We start from the raw sequence: 27,340 nt of genomic DNA, 5'->3' as shown, positions 1-27,340 counted from the left end.
ACTGTGAAATTCTCTTATTCAAGCGCATACAAAGCTTTTTCTTTTGATGAAATAAATTGATTCAAAACGAGCAAACGTTACGAAATAAAAAAAAACAAAATTTATCGCAAATAATATTGCTCTGTTGATGGTATACAAATTTTCTAAAAATTCTGAAAAGAACATTTAGGAAACCAGTGATTTTAGATGCATCTTTTTCCTTTCTTCCTCGATGCATCATACCCACAGGGGTCTGTATCGTCGACTGGATTTAGTATGTAATACATAGAGATTTACTATATCATATATCAACAGCTGTTTGTCGGCAAGCTTTGCCAGATATCCGTTTACAAATATTTATAAAAAGATTTTACGAGTCAGATCAGCCGTGACTTTCGCAGGATTGTCGTATCTCCGATATTGTGTCTGCCTAATACTCGCTATTTCTACTGATTCCTGCCCAGAAAAAGTTTACTTATATATTCCGGTCATTGCATCTCATTTTATTATTTTCCATATTTCTTATAAGATTGTAATATTTGTCTTATATTCTATTTTATTATATATTAACTTAATGCAATTGCGACTAGAAATTTGTAATATTTTTAATAATATTTCTCTGCCCATTTCGTATATTTCTATTACATTTTCAACATATCGCCTGTATTATAAACAACAGAAACCATGTGTACAAAATGGTGGCTAAAAAAAATCTTTGTTGCACATTTCACTGTGTTTTATAAATATTTTTTCGCTGTATTTGTTTACGTATACAATATTCCTTCACGTGAAGGTTTATACTTCACTTTTATGATTTGTTCAAAATTTCATGCGCCACTTTTAAATTGTTTGACGCGCGTTCAACCGTGGTTTATTAAAACTGTTTTATATGCATACGTTCAATGCTTCCAACACACCGGAATCCAAATGCCATGAAATTAATTAAATTTTCGAGTTACACGAAAAACTGAACAATGCTCGCGACTGTTGAGAAGTTTTAATTAGTCTCATTAGTTCTTCTATTCGAAATTACATATATTCGTAAAATTTTGGACACGAAACCGCTCCCTGTTAATCTATATAGCAGAAATGTCATCGAACTAAAAACGTTCAATTGTAGCATTATAACAGAAAAGTAGAATTCAACAATTAGATGAAAAATCCTGAATTTGTTCTACCAAACAATCTCACATTTTTTCGAAGTATTCTTTCGTGTCACGAACGTCCAATTATATTTTACAGTAGTCAATTTAAATGCTACATTGTGTATTTACAAGATTTGTCAACGCTTTTGCACAATGCCGCTGCACAACTGTATAAGTATTACGCAATCGCGTCGCTCTTACAGTATCACAAGTTTCGATCATCGCGACTAAATGGCTTTATATGGTGGAGCTGCCGAAGCGTAAAATCCAGACGGGATTGTTTTACACAAACAAAAGCTGCGCCCCGCGAATCCCGCGCGTCAACGTCCGTCAAATTCTCGTGCAATCAAAGTGGCGGCGATGAGTGTCAGCGATCGAGGTTATGAAGAGTTCAAACGGCAGGAATCGGTGAGCCACGTTAATCGCTTTGTGGTTTGTCCAATTTTTAAGCGAATCACATTGGTCGAAGTTCATTCAGCGGATCGTGTCCATTTTCGGATGTTTAAGTCTGAAACAGTTTCTCTCTGAACCGTTTCATTCTGTGAAACAATTTTACTCGAGTTATCGGTTATCTCCAATGTGATATTTAGGTATATTGTCTGAAAAAAATTAATGCGTTTCTTTTTCAAACGAATATCTTAATTGAAAGAATATAATTATCTTTTGTTACCAAATTTTTCAAAATCTACGGTTTCGAAGAACTTTTATAATCCTCGTGACCCGTAACCTCTCAATGAGACATGAACGAGTACAAAGGGTCTTTCATTAGGGAAAATAGTCGCCCTTTTTCGAACCACTGCTACCGAATAAAATTTCCGGGAAACTAGATTTTACAATTGTTCGACACTGAGCAATTTTAATTAGTTGGTATTCCGTATATTTTATATGTTTCGTTATTTCTCATAAATTACATTACAAACGTTTTCCCTAATTCGCAATTTATTTTTTCTAAAAATCAATCATTCTTATCAATAAATTAAGATCGAAAAGATGATGTATTCAACATAGATCATTTTTAGTTAATTCATTAAAGAAAATACGATTTAATAAGTAAGTGCCTTTTATTATAAGAATGATTAAGGAATTATCGAATTAGTTATATAAGTGTAATACAATAATATTATTATTTGTTTTATATTCACATGTTTTGTATTTAAAAATACGATACAGGAAATCATGACAGAACCAAATCGAATCGGCGAGATAAACAAATCGATGCGACTAGTAGATCATCAGGAAGTAACTAAGGACTCGAAACCGGTCACTTCACGACTGTCACCGAGTAAGTGAATTTATTTATTCACAGGTAAACATTAAAATGTTATATTCTCCTGAGAATTTAGATGTATATGGAAAATACAAATTGTTCGCAAAAATTGCAAAATACATTGCAAATACATATATTCTTTAACCATTTTAATCGATTGAAATATATTTGAAGAAAGCATTGTAATAAAAATATACAATCTATTAATTTAAAGATTAATCCTTTCAAGTGAGCAGAAGTCATTGAATATCGAGACGTATTTGAAAAAGTCACTTAACCAATTAGAAATGATAGATCAATTTACACAAATTATTTAATCTCTCGCACAAAATTTTAAAATTATTCTAATCCATTTTCATATTTATTGATCCGACAATGGATCGATAAATTGTATCTCCATCTTTGAAACTTCAAATTTCAATATCGGTAATATAATATTTGCATAAAATCCCCATTATTTTTAAAGCAGCACGTCTAAAAGTATTTTACATAATACTGATGCGTTAAGTTCGTTGAAAAATTCCAGAGTAATTTTATATAATTACGTGAAAGAAAGTTTTATTAAAATGACGGTGCTCCGTCTTAAAAAGTTATCAACAGCGAAAATACTTTCCCGGTGTTTCGGAGGAAAGGAACACGGTCGGCCATCTTGTCGACCGAAGACGAACTATACTGTATCAATCAGAAAGTAATGTCGGCTTTTAACCATGATAAGATAAACAGTTTCGCATAGTTTACACATCTGACAATAATAGTATTTAATAAACATAATAATTCAATTTATTTATTATTCGAAAATGAAACATCTTACTCTATCAACGTGTTTTAATATTTACAGCGACTGTTTAATATTTCACTATATTTCCGTTTCATGTGATTATTTCATTAAATTAATAAGTTAATATAAAATCTAATAAAATCAACTAAAAACATAAGCGACATTAAAATCTATAATACATCGTCGCGCTTATTTAATGTACTATAATTCTTCAATTGAAAAATTGAAAACTCGTATCAAGCTTTTTAAATAACAAATTTCGATTGACTTTGTTGTCTATATTCTACCATTTTGTTAATTCACTGAAAAATGCTTTCCTTCGTGTTGTTAAGAACTTTTCATTCTGAATATATTTAAGCCTGTCAAAGGAATGGATCTCAATGTAGAACTAAAGATCGAATTCTGTGTAAATCGTTACAATTGCAGCTTCGCAGTGCTTAGCATATCATGTCCAAGTAATCGAATATCAGCGAAGGAAATATTTGGACAATCTGTCACTTGAGTAATGCACATTAGATTTCAGGGAAATCGAATGCATTCCTTCGTGGGATTATTCGAACAGTTAGGGTTGCTACAGTTACGAAACATTAACCCTTTGCACTCCTACACAGTATACGTTATATATGTATATATGTATATGTATATATAATATTATTATAACAATATTCGATTTATATGAATTTGTAGACATCGAGAAATAGTTGCAAATCGCTAATAAACTTTAATGTTTAGTTAGAATCACGATGTCCCCGGAGAGGGGACAACCGAGTGCAAAGGATTAAATACGGAAGTAAATTAGAATAAACGAGCAATAATAAAGCCAGAATAAACGATTAGAATAAATTACCAAAATACAATCTTAAAATTATTTATCTCATACAATTTCAATTTATCGGAATAAAATCCACGTGACCTGACAAACCTAAATCAAAAGAAAAGTGACCGCTATGGTTGACATTTATTTGCTTCAATAAATATGGGATACAATATATGACATATTTACCATCTCATAATTACTAGTATGCGAATAACGCAGCTTTAAAGCTCTCTGCGATCTTTGTACGGAAGTTCGGTAGTCTGTCAATCGTTCGGCAAAAAAAATTGCCAAACAGATGGCACGGGGGACTCTTTATCAACGTCGTTACAGAAAGAAACATCGCCTCGGAATCGTATAAACTAGTTTTTACGATTCCGTGTAAAAACTCGTGGAAAGTTAGCGTAAAAAATCGTAAAAGTTTATACGATATGACACAGCACAGGTAACAGGCTGTTAGGTTTTTAATATTTTCATTTGTTTTCTTTTTTTTTTTGCAACTTTCCAGCAGATTTTATCCGTGTGAATCGCGTTGTTCAACTAACAAATCAACTCTGCGCACCGTTTATAGAAATAATAATATTACGTTTGCAATGAAGGATCCCTGTACGAGCTTCGTTAAATTGTTTAATTACGCGTGGACTCGTGCGTAGATTAAATTTCAGCTGACACGCGATTCCTCGTTATTACGAGGTGGTACCGGAACTATTAAACAACGTTCCATGCTTATTAACTTCGCGATCGACCAAAACACAGTTCGATATAATTATAAATTACTCGATTACATGATACTTTTAAAAATTTGGAATTCACGGAATATTGTTGGAAAATATTTGAAGATCGTTTTAATGTTTATTCTAATGTTTTATTTCATCGGCACGTTATGTGAAAGAGATCGAAGAAGAAGTGTTGCATTACATAATTGAGGAACAAGTAAATACTCGAAGAATAATTGAACGAAATTGATTACTGGAATTGAAAAAGCACTTTCAAAAGAATTACATACTTTCATAAGAATTAAATAGTATAATCGATGACAAACAAACGAATGAAGCGATCGCGAGTAAGAATAAAAAGGAAGGCCGTTCAGCGGTTTAACATCGTTTCTATTTTTACTAGACTAAATATATCCATTCCTTTATTTAAAATATTAAAATTGAGTGATTCCTCGACCTAGATACCCCAGTTACGAAGACTCGCGATAGGGAATACCCACATAAATATACAACGACGTGAATAATTATAGGCTCGAAGTTAAATATTTAAATCTATAGTGACATTTAAATTATAGCTTAACGAGGCATTATACTTGTATATTTCTAGATTAGATACAACAGAATATTGAAATGTACCAATATATAGCTTCTCTTTGTCTTCCATTTTAATATCAGAAAAGATATAAAATAAACTCGAAGTAACTTTTATATTGTTACCGCAACGAATATGATGTTTTGTTAAATTTATTTTTAAATATCAGTAGCATCGTAAAAGTTACTTGGAGTCAAGAAAGAGAATAAGTTTCTAAGTAGCTCCTGTACTTTGCAATAATTGAAGAAAGCTTTTATTCTGCTCGCAAAAATGTTTAATCGTAACGGTGTAAGGTACATGCAATGTTTTCCATAAAATTCAAACATATGTTGCGCCTTACTGTGCAGATGATCCTTTCGATGTTACAATATTGATAATAATTGTATAAAAAGGAACGAATTTTGAACAGATTTGGACAAAGGAGCGATCGAGGTGAAGGAACAAGACGAATCACCGATATTAGCACACAGAATATCGAGAACCGAAACTGTCAGGCAGGATGTTAGAAAGTTGAAGACCGTCACGTTAAATAGAATGGGGAAAATGTTCAAACACCGCTCGCAGACGCCCGTCGCAGAGAAATCAGCTTTAGATGGCACTATGGTAGGCAATCTATTGTTCAAAAACCGTAAAGGCGATAGAGCTCGACAATAAATTGCGGATTTTATAAATTGTGACAAAACCAAAGTCATTTTAATTATTAACTTTCGAACCGTAAAGAATCACAAATAATTAATTAATTAATCTCAAGTTACAGTAGATTTTTCATTGAATGAGATTTCATTTAGTCTCATTTATTTTATTTAACTGAATGTAAAGTATAACATCGGTACATCCATTAAACATACAGTTAACCTGATACCTGCTGCGCAACCTAATGCAAGTAGTATAAAGACATGTATCGCTTGTTGACTTATGCCAGGCTAGAACAGTTACAAACCGAGGTTGCATAAATCTGCGTGGCACGCGGAAATGAAATTTGCATTTATTATTAAGCGGTAATAGACAGGAAGTTCAAAACAATGAGCACAAATTTTCTATGGAAATGTGCTCCGTTTAACCGGATTATGTACTCCTGAGAGCACGTGTCTGTCTCATCGCTAGGACACTAACGTCGGTTGGAACATGAACGTCCTCAGTAAGGAGGCTGAAGCCAATTTTCAAACCACCAGAGATACTTGCGACGCGAACTTCGCGTTACACCGCTGCATTTGCGAGAGCCTGTAGAATCTTTCTAGAAAAGAACGAATCGTGCTGATTTTACGGTTGTCGCACGAAATACTTTTTAAAGATGACAGGTTTTCTTGTTTTCCAGGATTATATTTCTCAAAATTATATTCTTCAATATTTTACTTCCTAACATTATATTTTTCAAAATTATACTCTACAATATTATATTTTTTAATATTATATACCTTAAAATTGTGATTCTTAAAATTATAGTTCTCAAAATTATATTCTTAAATATTATACTTCTTAATATTATATTCCTCAAAATTGTGATTCTTAAAATTGTGTTACTCAAAATTATAGTTCTCAAAATATAGTTCTCAAAATTATAGTTCTCAAAATTATAGTCTCAAAATATGGTTCTCAAAATTATAGTTCTCAAAATTATACTTCTTAATATTATATTCCTTAAAATTGTGTTACTCAAAATTATATTCTTCAATATTGTATACCTTAAAATTATGATTCTTAAAATTATAGTTCTCAAAATTATATTCTTCAATATTATTCTTCTTAACATTATATTCCTCAAAATTTTGTCATTTAAAATTATACTTCCCAGAATTACGTTTATTAAAATTGTATTTCCAGAAACGATATACTTGCGCAAAGTGAAATTCATTGGATAGTGTTATTAGATCACGTGTTTGATTTCAATTGCACTGTAGGACGATGCTCTGCCATTTCCAGGAAACTTACGGCGTTAACGGAAACCGTAAATACTCAAGGCTACATTGTCACAGCTGTAATCTGTTCATAAATGTTGACAGAGTAAATTTCATATTGTTGCAATGTTTAACAAGGTTTGCAGCGGATCACCAACTTGATTAAGATGAACGAGATACATTCCTGATCAATGACACACGACCATCTCCGAATGATATGGCACAATTTACGTCACCTATGCGATTCCATCAATTTGTTCACTTTTGCGTGAAAGTGTAGCGTTTCGAATGTGTATTGGATACAAATTGATCAGGAATAATATATTCATGAGAAATTAATCCAAATAATAAATTGAGTGTTAATTTCGTTGTTAGAATTTATTTTAAGTCATTCGAATCATCATCCACGATTTCCAGATAATTCAAATGCTGATTAAAGATAAAAGAATGATCTTCGCTTTTTATGAAAACTATATATTACAATTTCTTGATGTAATTTCAATGCCTTGCTGTTTGAAGCATTTCTTGTCAAATTATTCGGAACAATTCAATCATCTAGGCATTTCATTAACTTAATCGCCTTAAATATTGCCAATAATAATTAGTCTATAGATCCTCATGCAAAATAAAATTTTGTATACCATTAACGATTAACAGAAATTAAATAGTCATTTCTTGTTCCCTTTAGCGATTTTAATACCCTGAAACTAATAAGCTGACCTCCGCGGCCATTTCCAATCTGTTTTCTGCTTTAAACGTCGCTCTAAGCACTTTTCTCGCAATAGTGCAAAGACCGCAGTCTAACGATAATGAAACATTGTTCAGTGGAAATAACGAGACACTTTTGTTAGAGCGAGGCGGTGTCGAACGCGAACTACAGCGAAGATCCGTCGAAGAAAGAGAAAAGCAATTCTCTGGGCAGGATGTTGAAGCTCGTGGACAAAGACGGCTCGCCGAAAAAACTGTTCCACCCGCGTGCCGGATCCCTGAGCCGTATTTTGCGACGATATTCCCATAACGAGAATAACGACGAGAAAAAGGATGCCGACGACAACGCGCCTGGCATTTTCTCACGGATGTTGAATCAATTAAGAGGAAAGTAACATAACATTATGTTTTTTGTATAAGCGATCTAAATTACGATCCGTCGAAATTCAATTTCATTCCAACGAAAGTATATCGGAATATATAGTCGGTGAAATAACGAACTAAAAATTTTCTGAATTAATTGTTACCGAGTGTATCTAGATGCAAACATTCAATACAAGACAATTATTTTGGGTTTAAGAGATAGACAAATATTAATTTATCGCGTAATAATAGATCTCGAAATATTGTCACTTTATGAACGAACCTTTTTTGCCGGCAATATTTTTGTATTAATTAAAAGTATGATTATTGTTTTGTTATAGCAGCTTTCGTACCTTTGACAGTTTACTATGGAAGGTAGTACATAGCTACCTGATACATAATTCTCACCTCCAAAATCTCGAAAATTATGTTTTGGTGACAGTGTGATAATTAAATAGTTAAGCTAAAAAATTTCGTTGTTTATTACCATGCCACATAGTTCGCAATGAATGGATCTTTACAACAGTTAATATTATTTTTCATTAGAATAATCCATTCGCGATGGAACGGTGTACAGAAAACTTTTAGCGATTTCTAAGAGTTTATAACAAAACGCCAGCATTCTGCAAATATTGTAATCTCTATAACAAACTTCAACTTATAAATACACATATATTCTGCACACGTTCATACTTTTTCGACTATAGTCATCTACTCGAATACAGATGATAAAAGTGCTCCGTTATTTATAACATAACCTTAACATCTCACGATGTTGTTTTTTTATTTTCAATTCGTTATGCAGTGTGTTGCTTTATGAAAAAAAAGTAACACTTTCGTTTTTGTTTTTTCTTTCGAATTTACCGAATTTACCACGTTTAGGTCGTCCGCACAGTGGGTCCTCGGTGAAAGGGAATAACGCAACCGGGCGTAAAATGAGCTCGTTACCTCCCAAAATCCCGACAAATGCGAAACCGTCTAATTTCCCATCGAAAACAGCCGTTTCAACGCCGCTGAAACAAACCCCGGAATCGCTACGAAAATCAATCAATTTGGAGTATTCTGTATGAGGTGCGACAAACTTTTGCTTCTCATCGTCGAAGTAACTCGTGTCCTGTAACATTCGCGCGGAACATTATATTCCGGAATTTTTGTTATTACAGAAATCTCTGGTTTTCCTTTTGCAGAGAATGGGACGCTTAGACAAATCGACGCGATATTCGGAAGCAATTTGTATGATGTATATAAATTTGAGAAACAATCAATAAATATTCATTAATTTTATTGTTGTAGAATATGTAATGGTGTTCGTTTGCAACGTGTGCCGATTGGATCGAACGATTGTGCGCTATTGTTTTAAAAGCGAAGGTAGAAATAAATTCCACGTAGGTGTTGCAGGCTAATTAAAATGTTCTATTTCATATTTATGAAAGCTACATAAAATTGTTACGCGTAACAGTAACTATAACATAATTCATGGTTGATATAATGCAATATAACAGCAATGGAATCACAGCTCCGATAAGTGACTAACAACGGTTCTCCCGGACGCACTGCCAATTCCTGTTTCTCAGGAAACCTTGCCTGCATTGGCAGCCGGAGACGCACTTCTGTAACACACGCGGAAGCGCGTGGTTAGGAACGATTCGATAAATATCAATTAATCAGTCTAAGTCGACTGGTTAGAATTTTAGCGCGTTGTCGATACTAACTTGAGCACAAAATCCTGGATGATGATTCCAGCAAGTTGCTGGACAGGCAGTGCCACAGTCGTGCCAAACTTCGTTCTTCGGACATTGTCTCCCGGCCTCGACCACTGAAAATTGTGTCAAATGATCGATTGGAATCCAACGAAAGTGTTCTAATCGCTAGGAGTTATCATGAAACGATGGACTATGAATTTGTTGAATGTACGATTATCGAGAATGTAAAGATACATTTATGGGAGATTTCTATAATATTCTAATACGAATCATCGATACTCTGATTTAGCGGTAAAATAATAAAATGTTTAGAACTTTCCCTTTTTTATGGCACGCCTTGGCTATTGGGATGAAAATTAATTGAAATCTAAACTGCGTGCCAGATGTCAGCCAAAAGTCCCAAGCTCAAAGACAGCCTTCTAGACCCGTCCGTGTCATAGGTATTGCCATACATTTATATAACAATTACATTCATAGTATCCGAGCAGTAATAATAAATAAATTACTGAACAATATTTGTAGCTATTGCTAATTTATTAGTAATTACTTCAATACTCACCGACACATAGGACTGCGACGAAGGCGAACAAAAACATCATGGAACGAGACATCTTGATCTTGTAATTGTTGTAACGGTTGGTACAATGTTTCAAGTGAATTTGATTCCGGTTGACCGGACACGCGACTTATATACCGTAAATTGTCGCAGACTTGATTTGTTATGTGCGGGTTATCTTCATAATTGCAGACAATTCAAGGTAAACAGTGTACAGCATTGCCTAGAGAATAAGTTTTTCCTTCGTCGAAGGTTTGCTGTAGATACCGGAGAAGTAATTTGACTTTGTATTTATTCGTCGCGATAAATAACGAAGTCTTCTATTTATAAATTACTTCATTAATTGATTCGATCTTTGCGTTTTATCGTGCCTTCATTTAGCTATATTCTTCAACAATTGTAATTAAATGTTACATTACAAACAATCTCTTTCGAAGTTTAACGGTATTAACTGGTAATTATCAGATTCGATATATTCAAATATTATCTCGTTTGCCTTGGATTATTATCGCAAAGCTGTAAATAAGGTTGGAAATAAAGGTAGAATCCGGAAACTCGAACTGCAATTTATTTTTATCGTTTCTAATTAGATATAATTATGTATGACTTAATTTTCAATGAAACTGGTTCACCTCGATATGAACTGTAAATATATTACACTACCCCACATTTTAGAAACAGCTCCACAAAGTCCGGATACCAAACCCGTTGAGCACTGATGGGCAGAAATTAGCAGGCAACCAAGTAAATATAATATTAATTCCAAGGGAGGATTAGAAACAACAATTTTTGATGTTTAGAATAAAATAGGAATAGAAATAACAGAAACTTTGGTTGGCACCATGCAACGACGTTTGCGAGCCATAATAAGTGCCCATAGAGAACCGACAAAATAAATATATTGCTAATTGAATCGTTCGAATACTTTCGTGACTCGCTGTATATCAATTGCGAACAATTTTAACCCTTTGCACTCGAGTGGTGACTGGGAGGCACCAATGAAATTGTTCTATCAAGTTGCAAAGAATGTTTCTAATAATAAAGGTTGCATTTTGAGAATCGTTGAGGTTATGTTACGTTGATACAAGAATGACAAGAAACAATTAATTAATTATATAATTATATAAAATCACAATTAATTATATAAAATTGAAATATTGTAAGCTGGAGATATTATTTCGGATTTCCAGTTGAAATGACTTCGAGTGCAAAGGGTTAAAACGCGAAGGAAAGAACCGAATTTGTAGGATTCACAAAAATGATATTGCTGCGCATCGTGCTCCCAACGACGCGACATTTCGGATCATTGATGACATTCTACGCAGAGTTTTAGAGTTTTAGAGTTTTAGAGTTTAACTAAAGATTAACATTATAAACATTCTCTCATAAATATATTTGTATTTCAAGCTAGATATATATATATGTATATACAGTGCAGAACATCGACGTGTAAGATATTGAAGCGACTAAACCGTTTATGCGCATTGCTGGTACGAGTATGACGTATGAATGGTCTTTTAATTCTAGTAGAACAATGATTCAAATATATAAAATAATTTCTTCTGAGGTGGTTCCGTTCATAGAGGTGACATCGCGCGATGCGGACAGACTCCAGGTTATGTCAAATTGACGGAACGACTTATATTATTCGCCGAGTACCGTTAAAACGACACGCTTTTTTTCCTTTTCAAGAATCTCCTCTTCAACGGCAGCAGAGCGAGCTTGTTCAACGGGTCTTCGATGGGTTCCACTTCTGCTAGCGACTTTTGTCTGTCTTGTCTTGGCTTTATTGTATACGGTACGCAAGTCTCTATGTCTACGTTTGGAACCTTGATGAATTTGATAGTTTTCGGGGCTTGTTTCTCCTGCATGAATTCACCGTTCTGTCCTTTGCTCAATATCGCGTCCTCGCTGGTCTCGCTGTTGTCAAATTTGTTCGCGTGCCGTTGAAAAGCGATGTCCGCGGCTTCCAGGGTGTTTTTAGCTTTCTCGATTTCGGCGTTCAAGTCGATGACATCGAATATGCGATCCTGGAAAAGAAGGTGTTTCTTTGTTTTAAGAGAATATATCTATAATAGGATATAGACCTAATATATCTTTAAAATAAATTAATAATTTTAGATTTGCCAAATCAAAATAATTCGGATGAACGCTATAATCCTGAACTACGACCCGACAGAGGGTTTACGTCGCGTGGCGATCGTACTTCAGAATTATAATGTTTGCCCGGTGGACGTGTGTCACGTGGCATATCCGGGATTTCTACCCCCCACTCCAGCGAACACTGGTGTAAACTCGGCATTACGATATTGTCGCGTAAGGACTATCAATATAATTTCAAAAAATTATTATTATATATCGTGTAACCTGCATGTCTCTTCGCTTGCGTCTCAAGTCAGCCAAGTCATCGGCGAAAGCGGCGGCAGCGCGTTCTTTGTAACGGCGTTGATTGACTACGAAATCATTCTCGAAGTCGTCGTCGTATCCGCGATCGTACATGTAGTCCATACCATCGTAATAGTTATTACGATTTCCAGTTGTGTCACGGGAACCTAAAATACAAACGCGTTATAGAATAAAGATCACTCGTTGTCAGCGGTTAATCAAAAATGACATGTGTTAGAGTTTAGTTAATTGTAAGTGTGAAAGTCACTTAAATAATATTTAGAAACGTGTTCTTTAACATATTTCAGCATTGTTACGCGATAATTCAAGTAATTATTCGTTGTAACAAATAAATAGACAGCACGTACTCGAAAGTATTGGATCATTTATTATTCTCTCGGCTTTAGGACGAAAATTATTCTTTTCTCTATATTGTCACGTTTTGATAATTCAACAGACACATTGAGATCTATTTTAATATTCAAAAATATTATCACACTTTTTAAACTAGTTTACGATTCTCGCTGATGTCAAGAATGTTTTGAAAATTTTCTATCCTCTTTTCTTCATTGTGAACAATAATATGTCATTGCAATGTGTAATATTTAAAATTTAAAAAGACAGGCATTTATAAGTTGCAACTCGTTGCAATATCGAATTAACGTCAATAATTCTTGATATATAAATTTGAGTCGCTTTCCTGGTTTATTCTTTAGTTTCTATAAATCGTTATCTATATTATATATTTCCTGGTTTATTCTTTAGTTTCTATAACTCGTTATCTATATTATATATTCCATTTTAATGTGTGCTCTTCGATTTAATTAATTTTGCGACCTAAATACACTTGCAGTGTCTAAATCATCCAAAACTTTTGATTAGCGTTGCAATAAACCGATAATTACAAAAATTTTACTATCATAAAACAGGGAAAAATATAGTCAAAAAAAATAGCGTTGCAGGCGATCGCCAACACTGTCATGCATGAAACTTTCTTGCACATGCACGCGATATGTTTCGCAAACGTGGGTATGTAGAGGTATTTGATAATAGGACAAAGTGTTTTAAGTAAATTAGTTGTGAAAGTATGGTGTATACTTAAACTATATTTTTAAAGCGAAATCGTTTAGTCGTTGAGTAGAGAGAAATAGAGATACATACAATGTCGGGAAAACCATTGCTGACCACGAATCCAGTCGATAAAAGGAATACATAGTGGGTATAGAGTAATTGTCTATGTAACTTTAATGTAATTAGTATATATATATATATGTATACATATTTATTCGATGCGTAGTCGATGAGAAAAAATATATGGTCTTAACGATGCATTAAATGGAACTTACATCTTGTATCTTTCATAGATTAGGAACTGTTCGAAATAGCTACGTAAATACAAAACATTCGCATCCGTTTTACAATCCGTAAAACTGTTAAATTTTGTGTTTCTCTAATTTGGTATTCTTTGACTATGCTTAACCCTTTGCACTCGGAGCCATTTGAACTGTAAATCTGAAATAATTCTTCTGGTTCGTGGTATTTCCATTCTATTTAACAAAATCAATTTTTATCCATACAAAATTTATTATCGTGGCTCCTGCCAACAGTTTTACTCCTTGATAATGTTTTAAATCTAAACCTTAGTGTTACCAATATTATTTTGCAACGTAATAGAATAATTTTAGGTGGTGCCTCAGTGTCACCACTCGAGTGCAAACGGTTAAAATATATTACGTTACAACGAGAGACTCCTAACAAAGTCACGCGTCCACGACGAATTGAACGCAACGACCATCCTGAACAATAAATATGCAATTAAATATTTATACTTGTCTCCGTTTCAATGACACTTGTATTTTAGTAGCGCCCTCGCAGACGGCGCTTGTAAAACAGTGCAAGCACCTGCGACTAATCGTTTGCCAAGCACTTCTGGGTATAAAATGAGCAACAATCGTGTGAAATCAGATATATTTTCTTTTTTATCACATTACTGATGTATTTCCGTTTAAATGAAACAATCTTATACAAATATTCGTGTCGTCGCGCACACAATCTAACTATTCGCATCGGACAACAGTTTTATCGATCGTCGATGATAAAAAAATCCAGTGATCGGATATCGATACGATGTAACCTACAAATATTGGATCACCGTTTAAATAACATGAACTTCTCGAAACGTTAAGATAAGTCAAATGAAATCTCGGCACTTTATGGATCATCCTTGATGAACGTGCAAGCTAGGTGCTGTACCGGGCAGCAAATATCGATTCGTCGATTCCGTTGAATATTATTGTTACTTTACGCAAACCGGACGCTATTAAAACCATCACTTCGACACCAACTTCGCTGGAAGCTGCGTCGACGAATATCGAATTTTATTACGAATTTTTCGTATCTTTGATTTTCTTTGGAAGAATGAAATCAATAACAAACGTTGCGTTGCATGAAATTTTGTAATAAGAAATGTTTTATGATAACGACGAAACAAAGCGAGCAGTTTCGTGAAATTTTCTAAATTAATTCATTATTGTCGTCGAAGCTTGTGCTTCAATCACAGTGTTTCTGTATGGATAGGGGTAAGGACGCATCTATGATGATGATTTCTACTAAACATTTTCTCGTGTATTTATGAAGAGACTTCTGAGCCAGTATGTGGCAAACTTTCTACCGCGAACTTATCGATACGACTACCTTAAATCTGCGATATAAACGTAAGCTTCGATGCTAGATAAATGTATATACGCGTGTTTTATTCTGGGGCTTTTGATTAGCAACGTTTGTTACTCACCTTCTACTTCCGCGAACAGATTCTAAAGAGGTTTCCATGAAGTATCAATAACATTGGGACCATATTTGTCCGGCACCGCGGGGACGTTTAAAAGGCGACGTGTTTTTCCGAACGCTCGCGGATCGAGACCTTCTTGCTAAGGATAGAAGACTGCTCCTGAAGGCTTTCATTCTCGGCGGCGGTTTCGTTGATCATCGCCCTGAGCGCGGCCGCTCTGCGCTCCCTCTTCGCTTGCCTCTCCGACAGTTCCTCCATCTCGGACTCCAAGTCGTTCAAACGCGCTTTGGTGATCTTCGCTCTGGTCGCGGCCGCGCTGGCCAACGTGTCGTCCTCGTTGCTCAGCTTCGACCACTTGAGCAGCGTCGGCTTGCTCTCGACCGACAGATCGATGTCCTCGAGTATCTTGGAGCGTCTCTTGAAGCTCGCCTCCGCGTCCTCGATCGCCGTGCGCATCTCCGACTTCAGATCTCTCTTCGCGAACATACCGTTGTCCAGGATGTCCTGGTCCTGTCGCAGACGCCGCAACGGTTTCCCCAGCGCGGCGTCCACCTCCTCGTCGAGGCCGATCGTCGCTAATTTCGCTTTGAGATGTTGCGTGGTCGCGGTCACGTCGTTGACGAAATTTTCAGCCAGCCGACGCCGGCTTCGTTGCCCACGGCTGTCGTAGACGATCTCCTCATTCTCGGGGAACATGGGGTCGCTGGAGGTGAGCGGTAACTGCGGATTACGGATCAGAGGGTCTATCTCGAGGTCAAGGTCACGGCTGAGGGGATTGGACCGGGGACCAGAGTGGTCACGCGAGCCTGTAAAAACCGACACCTCAAGATGTTTACAATGTTAAACGATTGCGTACGGGCTCTAAATGATACGTGAGAACTCTTTATCTGCGGGATTAGCAATGATGTAAGCTTTCTTTCAGCGCCGATCTGCGGCGATTCGTGTGTCAAACGTGCTGCGGTATATATTATATATTGCTATATAATACGTTGCACAATTTTCAAGGCACTTGTACGTAAACGCTTCGTTGAAAAAAGCTTTTATTTCTTGGACGATTTGAGTTTGTTAAAAAATTTTAATTTTTCGTTATTAGTTGATTGAAACTGAAATTTTTTAACAAGTTTACTAGCTCGAATCGAGTTTATACAGTTGCGTAACGGACTGCTTATGATATTTATCATGCGTGACCTTTTATGCGTCTCTGCCAAGTTCGACCATTTTCATAGAACTAAAGTACGTAGATCCGTTGCATTTAGCGTGCGAAGACTATTATTTATTTGTTTCTGTGTCGAAATTTTGTCCTTTCTTCGTCGCTTATTTCTTACTTTTCTATCGTTTGATTGTTTGAAATTCTCGTTAAGTGAAATTTAATTAATTCTGGATTTTCACTGATGTGTCAAAGAGTGTGTAGATCGTGCTGGAATGATCTTTCGGTAGCCAACTTCATTCCGGAATGATTCTTCCTTACAGCGACTACCTTCTTAACTAACAACGAAGCTTTGATGATAATAATATACACTGGCTTAGCTTTCTTCTCTTCGATTTTTAATGCAGTTCTCGTAAAAAGAGATCATTTCATTTGTCCAATGCCTGATGGATATTATTAATATTACATGAATGCTGCCTTCTTTAAAAAAACGTTTAAAAAGATTAAAAAAATTGCATAAAATATTAAATCTTTGTCTTCAATATTTATATCGAGTACCAAGATGGACGCGATTTGAATGATCTAGAATTTGTTGATAATTTATAAAAATTGAAGTGATGTTTTCTAAACAACATCACGTGATCATATTTTCATAACAGGATGGCACTTTTAGGTTAGACATAATTTCGAGAAGACGCAGCGATCGTTGTAAAATATTCGATAAATAAAATTGCATTATTGTTTGTCCATTAAAATAAGAATTTTAATATTGTATAATATATTTAACGAAGTAAAGTGAATGATCTAATAATCAGTGCGAATATAACCAAATTCCTATAACCTTGTTTATGACTTTCTTTTGTTTTTTCTTCACAATTGTTTTTTCTTTGACACTAACTTTTTACATTGAGAAGACTAGCATTATATTATTCTAATTTGAGATAGTACATTATCCTATGTACTTGCCCTAATAAGTTTCGATACGCAGATATGTAAATTGATTTTCGAAACGGTAACAACAATAATATCTTCCTGATTAAAACATTAGAGCGTATAAACTATAACCAGCGTTTCTTAACCAGTTTTTAACGCTGTTCTATACAAATTCTACAACAAATAAAACTCATATTTTATATGAAATAATGCCTGACTGACGTAACTAATAATTTAACAAATTTCTATAACTTTTCCGATATTTGATCGTTTTCTTATTCCGTTGCTTCTTTATTAGTTGATTCATATACCAGTGAACGCGATAAAATTGATAAATATCATATACGCAACTGTTAACAACAAATTAAACACGATACATATATCTGTGTAAATAATATGGAACTCGAATAAATGAAAGAAAAAGAGAAAGAACAATCGCTCAAAAGCCTTTTACATACGAGTGCCCTTAATAATATTAAAAGACAGATCGTTCAATGTTCGAACAACCGATAGCAACAAAATAGCCGAACGTATACTTGACGTATGCGTTCCGTACAATAAATTGTCGCAATGAGAATTTGGCCGACAGGGGTAGATAAAAATAATGCGGTGATGAATCGGATGGCGTGAATAATAAAATGAGAATGATGGGTCTACACCACACAAAACGTTATCATATTTATGTCACGGGATACAATAAATTATTAGACGGTTCTGTTTCATGTTGCGGTTTTATTCTTGTCTCGTTACGTATTCTGAAGTTCTTTGTAATGGCGGTTTTTGTTTTGCGGTAATCAAAGTTTCTCTGCTGGCTGTGTGACAGTAGATACCAAGAAACAATACATTCAATTCCTTTCACATCACGATCTGGATCGAACATGCCACTCACGTAGATGTCAAAGAAGTCGAAGATACTTCAGTGTCCTCGGATAATACGAAAGTTACTCAACTACGGTTTAGTTTGAAAAAAAAAAGAAAGAAATTGGGGCGGGTGTGGGGGGGTAGGGTAAATAGATTGTGGGATAAAGACGTTCACCGCTTAAAACCATTTTGGAAAACGACTGAAGATGTTACCGATGTCGTTTCGGCTGGCCGCGATCTCGTCGGCCAACGAGGTTCTGGGTTCAGAGAAGAGTGGGCGTCCGCTGTACTTCCGGTCTAGGTGATCAACCATCGGTTTATAATACGATTCTCCTTTATCGTAGTTGCAACCGTAGACACGCGTACGCGGCCTGCTGAGAATTGGTCTTGCCATCTTGACAAATGTGCTTGACTGCCCCACCTGAAACGGCAACAATTCGTCGGAAATATTATGGTGCTGCCTAATCCTATGTTGGCGCGTGAACATCGATCGCAAAAATGTTATTCCGAAAACAGTTACGTCCCGACGAAAAACGTCGTTACCTTCGGTCGGTTCTAGAGAACGTACAGGGTGTCCGAAAACTATCGCAAGCACGTCGGTAGGGCTATTTTTCATATCATTCGAAGTAATTATTTTCTCAGCAAAAATGTTCGGCAAGAATTTTTTAATGAATTATTAACGAAAAACACGGACCAATCAGGGAACGATCATGGCTGACGCGATGCGGCATTGTATGCAACAACGAGACGCTAGTTGTACTCGCTCTTTGTTTCGTAATTTTTCCGAATAACAAAATAATCATTAATAAATAAAATCAATATAGTCAATATATATAGAAAAATATTACTTCAAAATATCTGATAAAATATCTTTTTCCAGAGTTTATAACGTTAATGGGACACTCTGTAGACATTTGAAATAGTTTAACGGTAAAGAAACATTTTTTGTCGCACACAACTATTTCCAAGATATTACAAATAATTTTATATCACATATTTGGGTATTTTACAAATTTTTGAATAATATTTAAAATGCTTCTTTGGCTGGCGAGCTTTTCAAATGTTTAATATTCCTGAAGATTTTGTGCAAGTATTTTTTCTAATATTCAAGAGAAACGTATACAGAGACGTATGAAAAAATTAGTTTAACATTATTTCTGTGGAATATATGGAATTAAAACTATTGTGACAGTTTTAAACATACGTAAAATTAAATTTGCACTTATATTCACATCTAGACACACGTATGTGTCACACAAATATGTTCACAAGTAATTACGAAAAATATGTGCAATCTATATTTGATGTTTAAAGAATATAAATAGTACCATATCGGCTATGCTTGAATGTAAATCGAAATAACAATTGTGCATATGACGATATTCTCAAATAATTATCTACACACACGTGTAGATAATTAATTATACGTTATTTTAAAAAATCTATTTCAAATTCTCTCTATTTCCATTTTTTGTTGTTACAGCTACAACTAATCTATTTCAAAAAATACAGCGCGCAGACATCGTCTAGTATGCATGCATACTAATACCAAAAAATTTCCGTGCTGAAATTCAAATCACTGTTTAACCATGTTAATGTCAGTAATATGTAAAGATATTCCTGTTGTCGATAAGAAAAATTCAATTTTCGAGATTAATATTTACAGTTTTACTATGTATGCATAGTAATTTGTCAATAATGAAGAAAAAGTAATACTGTTTTCAATTATCGCCTCATACGTACAGACTATAGCATTTCGTACGAAAAATGGCATTTTTGAATAACATAAAAAAAGAACATATAAAAGAACGTATAAATTTTCTTTATTGTGGACTTTACTATAGTGGATATTGCTATAATACCACATTGTCATATTTCGTAGTTGTAATTTCTAATATTGCAAATAATATTGCAAAATAATATTAATGCAAAATTTCAATGAAAAACAAAGTTGTTATAATATGACTTGTATTTTAGCAAAATTGAATAACATTTTGCAATCGTTTGATTATAACGCGAATGGCGTGAGTATATCTGAATTTATTCTACTAAATAAAACATTGAAAGGAAAAGTTAAAATCGTTGTATATTGTTCACAGTAACATTTTGACTTTACACGACAAGATGTTCACTGTGAAACACGAATGTGCTCCGCGGTACATGTAATGATAATATTAGATTGCCGGCGTTTTGTAAAATCCTATTTATAGGTGTACGGCGTTACACGTGCCGTCAACCGAAACTCGGCTTTTGAGAAAATACTACTTCGAGTCGCGCTGAATGATCTTGGCTGAAACTTCTTCAAACGGCTCTCGTATGGTTTTATTAACGAAATGTAGGAACATTTAGATAATCTTTCCATAACTTTAAAAAGCCTTTAAAGTTATTCATCAATATACGTTTAATAATGCAACTTTAAAATACTTTTCATCTTAAACACAGAAGATCTTTTCTAATTGAAGAATTTTGGGTAATAATAATATATTGTCATTCGATGACAATATCATACCAGATTATTTTTATTTTTCAGTGGTGTAAGTTTTTATTCGTGTTAATGTGCAATCGTGAAATTAACTACGATTTGCATTACTATTATGAATCGTTGCAGGTTAAATTTTATTCCAATCTATATAATATATTACTGTATTATTAAGGAGTGCTACCTTATTAAATTATTCTGATGTTTTATAGCGTTAAAATAAGGATTGTTTACTGATTTTATATTTTATTAAAATGAAAAATGCTCATAGAAGGTTACTACTCGACAGTATGAAAATTAGTGTTAATATTTTTAAAATGTCAAAGTTTTAGTGTTTCATGGAAGTTGTACATTGTTAAACGTTTCTCTCTTTGTTGCTAATGATTTTAATCGTTAGTGATATTAGAAACTTTTATGTAAGTTTCGTTGTATTAATAGGCAAATTATACTAAAAAGAAATGAATGCAACTATATTGTGCTAATCAGAAAATGATAATTCTACTGTTTATGTTGTCACGTAGTTAACATTAGTGTAATAAATAAGTTTTCAAAAATAATGCCCGCATTTATTGAAGACAAAATAATATCTTTTATGAAAACGTCTTCACAATTGAAACAATAGTAAAATACAAAATTTATAACCAATTACTTTGATGGATTATTTAATTTTACAATAGAAAACTTATTGCCAAAGTTTTAAAACATTCTTAATCTCTTATAAATAAAATAATAATAAAAACAATTGGAAGCTTTCCTTAATGCTCTATAATGTCACAATAACTACTATAATTTATAATAAAATTTAAATAAAACTGAACGTTATTTTATATAATATAATAAAGAATACTATTTCAGAAAAATCAGCGCAGATCTGTACACTGTTATTACAAATTGATATTAAAAATCTAGAATTATTAAAGTGTACAATATTTACTAATATTTTCTACTATACACAAATATTTTCACTTATTATATTTCATTTATTTCTTCCTCATTTTTAGTGCACAGTGCCTCTATTATTATATTCTCGAAATAGCTTAATTCCTCAGACAAAAATAAGAACCAACAGAAACTGTGCGTATTCTTCGACCAATTGTTACAGTACAATTACTGTACGCAATTTTTGGCAGACCACGGCGCGCGTATAATGTCCTTATTCCGGGTAAAAATAAAATACGGTAATGCGATAGCGTCGATAGCTTAAGATAGAGGAATTTTCGAACGGCGGGCATAGATATAATACCCGTATGATTCACTTAACTTGACGACACTAAAATTGCTTATAAACGGTTCGTTCTATTCTCGGTGAAACGAATATAGTGGCTTTCTTGGTGGCCTCTCAACTGGCCTGGTAAACGATACACGTGTTAATTAAAAGCTGTCAAAGGTACATTTCGCGGAGAACCGTCTACCGTTTGCCGAACTGACAGTCGGTATTACAGTCGAAGTGATCCTGCCAAATTCCGTCTTGTAATTCGCGATTCGGAATATCCGCTTGTATTTATTGCGTATGAAATGTTTGAATTACGCTGCGGATCTATAACCGGAATGCGTCGCTTAAAGTAACAGGCAGCCTAAAAGTGTATGCCAATGTGATTGGTTTAAAATGATTAGAAACAATAAGAGAAGAAAGACAATTTTATCTCATTTCTGTATCTTGCAATTGATATGAAGAATTTATACTTTGCATGAATCTCTACAGTCCAGTTTAAATAAACGAAATTTTATATTTTATTAAGGGGTACTTAAACATTCTTTACGTTAATATGGTATAGTTAAGTTTTCTGTCACGTGGCTAGATGTTTCATAGTCGGACAAAATGCGAGATAGAAAATGCATACAGTGCAATTCTAAGCTGACTTAAGAAATGATAACATTGACTAATTGATAACCATATTCTCCTATTAATATTGTAATATTATAAATGTTTCAATTATTTAATAAATTTAGAAGAAGATCAAACAGTAAATAAGAAGCAAGAAAAGATACGTTTCAATATTTTTGCAATAAAAGTGAGCTTACAACCATATTCTCCTATTAATATTATAATATTATAAATGTTTCAATTATTTAAAAAATTTAGAAGAAGATGAAACAGTAAATAAGAAGCAAGAAAAGATACGTTTCAATATTTTTGCAATAAAAGTGAGCTTGAAAATTATTGTTACAGGACGTGTCAATTATATCCAAAATATGTATATTTATATCGTATATCCTGGTGAATAGAAATTTCAATTACTATTCTTAGATTTACTTCTTCCTAAAATCAGGCTTTGCTAAAGCCTATTAATTATTTCCCGAATGCTCGCGTATATTGTCGAAGGTAAGTTTACTTCAACAGAAATAGATGAAACGTGGAGATAATCGCAAGACTTGCATTGCGTTGCACAAGCGGATCGATGATTCGACTCCTTTATTTCAACTAGCACAATTCTCTGAAATTGTTAATTTTGTGCGCTGATCTCCATAATACTGATCACTCTTCGGAGCTTGTACATTCATGGCATAAGTGGACAGGTGAAATTTAATTGGTCCGAAGACTGAAAGAAACCAAGAACTTTAAGAACATTTTGCAATCGATGCAAACAACCCTTATTTTACAGAAAATTTTCTAACAAAGTAGGAACATGATTGATACGATAATGAATTTCAGAAAGTATTGAATAACCTCTGTTATACCATGTGTCACCGTGCACATCGATTTTCTGCATTATATCGTCACCATTAAGTATCCTCAAATTATTAATGACAACCTGTACACAATTCTTCACGCAGCAACATCGAAAGATGTCCAAATACTAATTTATCCTGTCTGCAGTGTAAACAATCTAATTCTCTGCGCCAGATATACTTCTCACAGTGGATCGTTACTCTGAATACGACGAAAAAACTAGATCTAAGATCGGTCGATTTTATTCGAACGGTTTCGTACGTCGGCACTACTTGAAAATCTCCAACTTTGTTTTTTGTACCGTGGCGTTCGATAGGGCGTTCTAAACAAAATTAATGCAGAGCCCCAGATACCTCCATCTGGTCACGCTTTCGGGACTCTACTATGAGTAACCGGCAAACTGGAACGAGCAACTACATGTTGCTCAAAAATAGACTATGTCTAATTTGGTGTCCGTGAACTGAACTGGCACACACCACACCCGAGTCCCCGGACAACCGCCTCCGATTACGAGCTACATCTATGTACGTCGTAGCCTATTGTGATCTCCCCAGAATCGGCGCCTTATCATTTAGCATTTACCGAACCACCCGAATCTTGTAATTGCTTCTTCTCGGCTTTGACGCAATGATTTTGATCGTTTGATTGAATAATTTTTCTGAACAAATATGAGACTGCTTTATAGTCGAGACAAATTATAGTAATTAGATTATTCGATCTACACGTGACACGAAGTGCGACAGTGATTTAAATACTTTTTATCTTTATGGTGTATCTGTTATTCTTCTGGCAAACAGAGTAACATAAAATAGTTGGATGCTCGATATATCAAGAGTAAGTGCCGGGAGAAGTGATTAATAGACTGCAGACTTTATGCCCTTTTAATATTCTTGGCCGATTGTTGCAATGTTGAATCGGCGAGAGTTACTGGTGGGATCGTTTATCGCCACGAGAATTTTGATGTATAATATATAATTGTTATGTTAATATATAATAAATTATTATACAATTACTACACTAATATATAATAAATTATTATACAATTACTACACTAATATGTAATAAATTATTATATAATTAGTATACTGATACATAATAAGTTATTATATAATTATTATATTAATATATGATAAATCAAAGAATATTTTATAAAATAGAACAATATGACGAAAGCATCGATTATTTTAACATGACGATCGTAATATTGGTTGCAATAATTTGACAGGATATTTTCACTGTAATTTTGTGACTAAATATAGAATTTGAAAAAATACCGATTAGCCTGAACGCTCGTAGTTTAGTGAGTTAAATATACTGATTAAATAATTAATAAGCAAACGATCGGTCGATTGTAATAAATGAATTCTTCCATAGAGATCTTCTCTTAAAGATTTCGAGGCATTTAGGTGAGATGCGATGAATATCAAAGTGAATGATAATTCGATTAGATCATAAATGTGGAAAATCTAGTAAAAAATATCTTAAAGAGAAGTTTTGCATTTCAATCAGAGACATGTTTTCAATCTGTCATAAATCTTCTTTCAACTGATCTTTCTCCTATCTTTGTAACTTATGATTCTTTAATATTTTGCCAAGGTCGAAAATATTCAAGAAATTTAAACCAACTACGGTACAATCGGCGACAGAAATGAAAATGTTATTGGCGACAGAGAGAAAAGAAGCCGACCTTAGTAATTAAAATGCACCTCTGTCCGCATGCGGGTAACTATCGAAATAAACTGTTCGCCGTGTTTACGGTATTATGCAGCGTTGTGAAATGTTGCTTCGCCATTTTCGGGAGCGGCGTGCATGCCGCGTGCATTAATAGGTAACACGCCGCTCGCGCGTTTCAAGAAACTTGAAATCACCGGGTTAAATATAAAATTCTCCACCGGCTTCTGCGTTTTAGTGTCCACGATGTATTAGGGAAAGAAAATCGTTCGCTGCTCCCCCCCGGTAAATATTAATAAAAAAATAGTAAATATTAATTTCAGCTAGGCTACGGTGAATTGCTCGATTAGTGCATTTAACGCATTCCATTTAGTGTATCAAGTAAATATATCGCGCGGCGTTGCCCGTTACTACGTCGTTACTACGAAACACCGTCATCGGTCAGTTCCACCAGATCATTCATACGTGCGAATATAATAAACAATTTCCAGCGCCTGTTATAGCAATACGATCGGATTACTCGTTAATTATATTTCACAATCGACGTCGGATAAGTGGCAAGCTGTTCGGCGAGGAATCGTCGAAATCGCGTGAAAAAAATTCCGAGTGCACGGCGGAAACGCGTAGGACGTATTATTAAACGCGAACGATTATTTGAGGTGTTATGTGAACGTTTTAAAAGCAACAATAAATATGAGCACACTGTCAGAGGACGTCGTTAACTCGTTGCGTAAGACACACCAAATTTAACTGGCAGACATAGCTTCGAACTGTTGATATCGGTTATAGAGTTACTTCGGCCAAAGTACTTCCTATTTTTACGACGACGCCAAAGAATCTCCGATTTCAATGAAATGTTAGTTGCCCCCGTTCATTTTTTTTCCAACAGCTTCACGAAGTCCCCCCGAAAAAAAATGTCTCCGTTAATCTCTTCTTTCTTCTGCGGAAGAAAACGTTCGAGGTGCTCTCTCCCGTCTTTTTTAATGTTCATTCACTGGCACTTGAACGTTGCGAAAAAATCATTCTCGTTAGCATATCGGTTAAACGCGTCCTAAAACGAAGCACGGAAACTTTCCTCGGTTGTCAAAACGTGCACAGCGCGATTGCAGTGTTCGATTAGCACGGTGATCGGTATCTCTCGGAACAATTAGAAACTCGTGAGAACGGAACCCGGAAATGCGTCGCGATGTTGTTTCTCGTTAGATTATTAACGTTATTAATCGAGACGGCGTGTGCGAAGTGATTTCGTGTGTTCTGGTTATTATTTCCCCGTTGTTATCGGCCCGTGTAAATTTCGAAATGTTAGTCGATAATCGATAAATCCGTGGAATGTTAGAAGGGCCGTTGTTATGTGAAATCGAATGGATTGGGTAACGGAAGTGAATCCGGATTAGTGGAACGTCGAGAAATTTGAAATATATGTACCTGAACTTACAAGATTTTCTTTTAGATGCTATTTCCTCGGAAGTAGCGGCACGACTCCCACAGACGTTGCAACGCAGGTTATTTCCCACTCCATTCGTGGTCTACCCCTACTCCTTTGTGGTTGTTCGCACGTAAGGTGTAATTCCTACTGATTTGTTCATAAGCGATGTCCGGGTCTTATGGGATGAACTGTAACGTACAGAAATCGCGCCGTGACTTTAACAATCGATTTAGCCACGCCGTTCACGCCAATTAGTCTGCGGATTTTCATTTGCCATTTTAGCTGAAAATTAATTTCGCTGAAAAGTGATCATAATTTAAATTTCTAATAAAAATTTATTACAATTTAAAATTTACATTTAAATTTCTATTAAAAATACATTAAAATTCACATTTATCATAAAAATTTATTATAACTGATATTAAAAATTTATAACGTTGTTGTGAAATTTTACTAGAAATAT

The 27,340-nt window shown here is 34.5% G+C and overlaps 2 protein-coding genes across 6 annotated transcripts; both read right to left on the bottom strand.

The window, feature by feature from the left end:
• Nucleotides 1-11,928: 11,928 nt before the first annotated feature.
• Nucleotides 11,929-13,183, bottom strand: LOC144474985 (uncharacterized). Its single transcript, XM_078190446.1, has 2 exons — nucleotides 12,884-13,183; nucleotides 11,929-12,546 (listed from the first exon to the last, which is right to left on the bottom strand). Exons 1-2 carry the CDS (start codon nucleotides 13,022-13,024, stop codon nucleotides 12,178-12,180), a joined length of 510 nt encoding a protein of 169 aa, XP_078046572.1. The 5' UTR covers nucleotides 13,025-13,183; the 3' UTR covers nucleotides 11,929-12,177.
• Nucleotides 13,184-14,852: 1,669 nt separating this feature from the next.
• Nucleotides 14,853-27,014, bottom strand: LOC144474984 (uncharacterized). Of its 5 annotated transcripts, none has more exons than XM_078190442.1 (3): nucleotides 26,887-27,014; nucleotides 18,844-19,051; nucleotides 14,853-16,495 (listed from the first exon to the last, which is right to left on the bottom strand). In XM_078190442.1, the coding sequence occupies exons 2-3, from the start codon at nucleotides 19,022-19,024 to the stop codon at nucleotides 15,780-15,782; spliced, it is 897 nt and encodes a 298-aa protein (XP_078046568.1). In that variant the 5' UTR covers nucleotides 19,025-19,051; nucleotides 26,887-27,014; the 3' UTR covers nucleotides 14,853-15,779. The 5 variants fall into 5 exon arrangements, with proteins under 5 accessions (XP_078046568.1, XP_078046569.1, XP_078046570.1 ...); XM_078190443.1 differs by having other exon boundaries at nucleotides 26,877-26,960; XM_078190444.1 differs by lacking the exon at nucleotides 26,887-27,014 and adding an exon at nucleotides 25,468-25,490.
• Between the last annotated feature and the right edge of the window lie 326 nt (nucleotides 27,015-27,340).

This window comes from Augochlora pura, chromosome 9 (genome assembly GCF_028453695.1).
Source record: "Augochlora pura isolate Apur16 chromosome 9, APUR_v2.2.1, whole genome shotgun sequence".
NCBI classification, from domain to species: Eukaryota; Metazoa; Arthropoda; class Insecta; order Hymenoptera; family Halictidae; genus Augochlora; species Augochlora pura.
Note: the sequence above shows the minus strand (reverse complement) of the source record. Positions and strands in the feature narration are given on the sequence as shown.

Bases quoted from the DNA above. Each gene is read 5' to 3' on its own strand.
- LOC144474985 (XM_078190446.1), bottom strand. From the start codon at position 13,024: ATGGACTACATGTACGATCGCGGATACGACGACGACTTCGAGAATGAT. The intron at 12,547-12,883 runs GTTACACGATAT...CTTCTTTTCCAG, and splicing joins GCAAGCGAAGAGACATGCAG to GATCGCATATTCGATGTCAT.
- LOC144474984 (XM_078190441.1), bottom strand. From the start codon at position 23,807: ATGTGCACGGTGACACATGGTATAACAGAG. The intron at 19,052-23,777 runs GTTATTCAATAC...TTGCCGTTTCAG, and splicing joins TGACACATGGTATAACAGAG to GTGGGGCAGTCAAGCACATT. The intron at 16,496-18,843 runs GTAACATCTTCA...CGGTTTTTACAG, and splicing joins GGCCAGCCGAAACGACATCG to GCTCGCGTGACCACTCTGGT.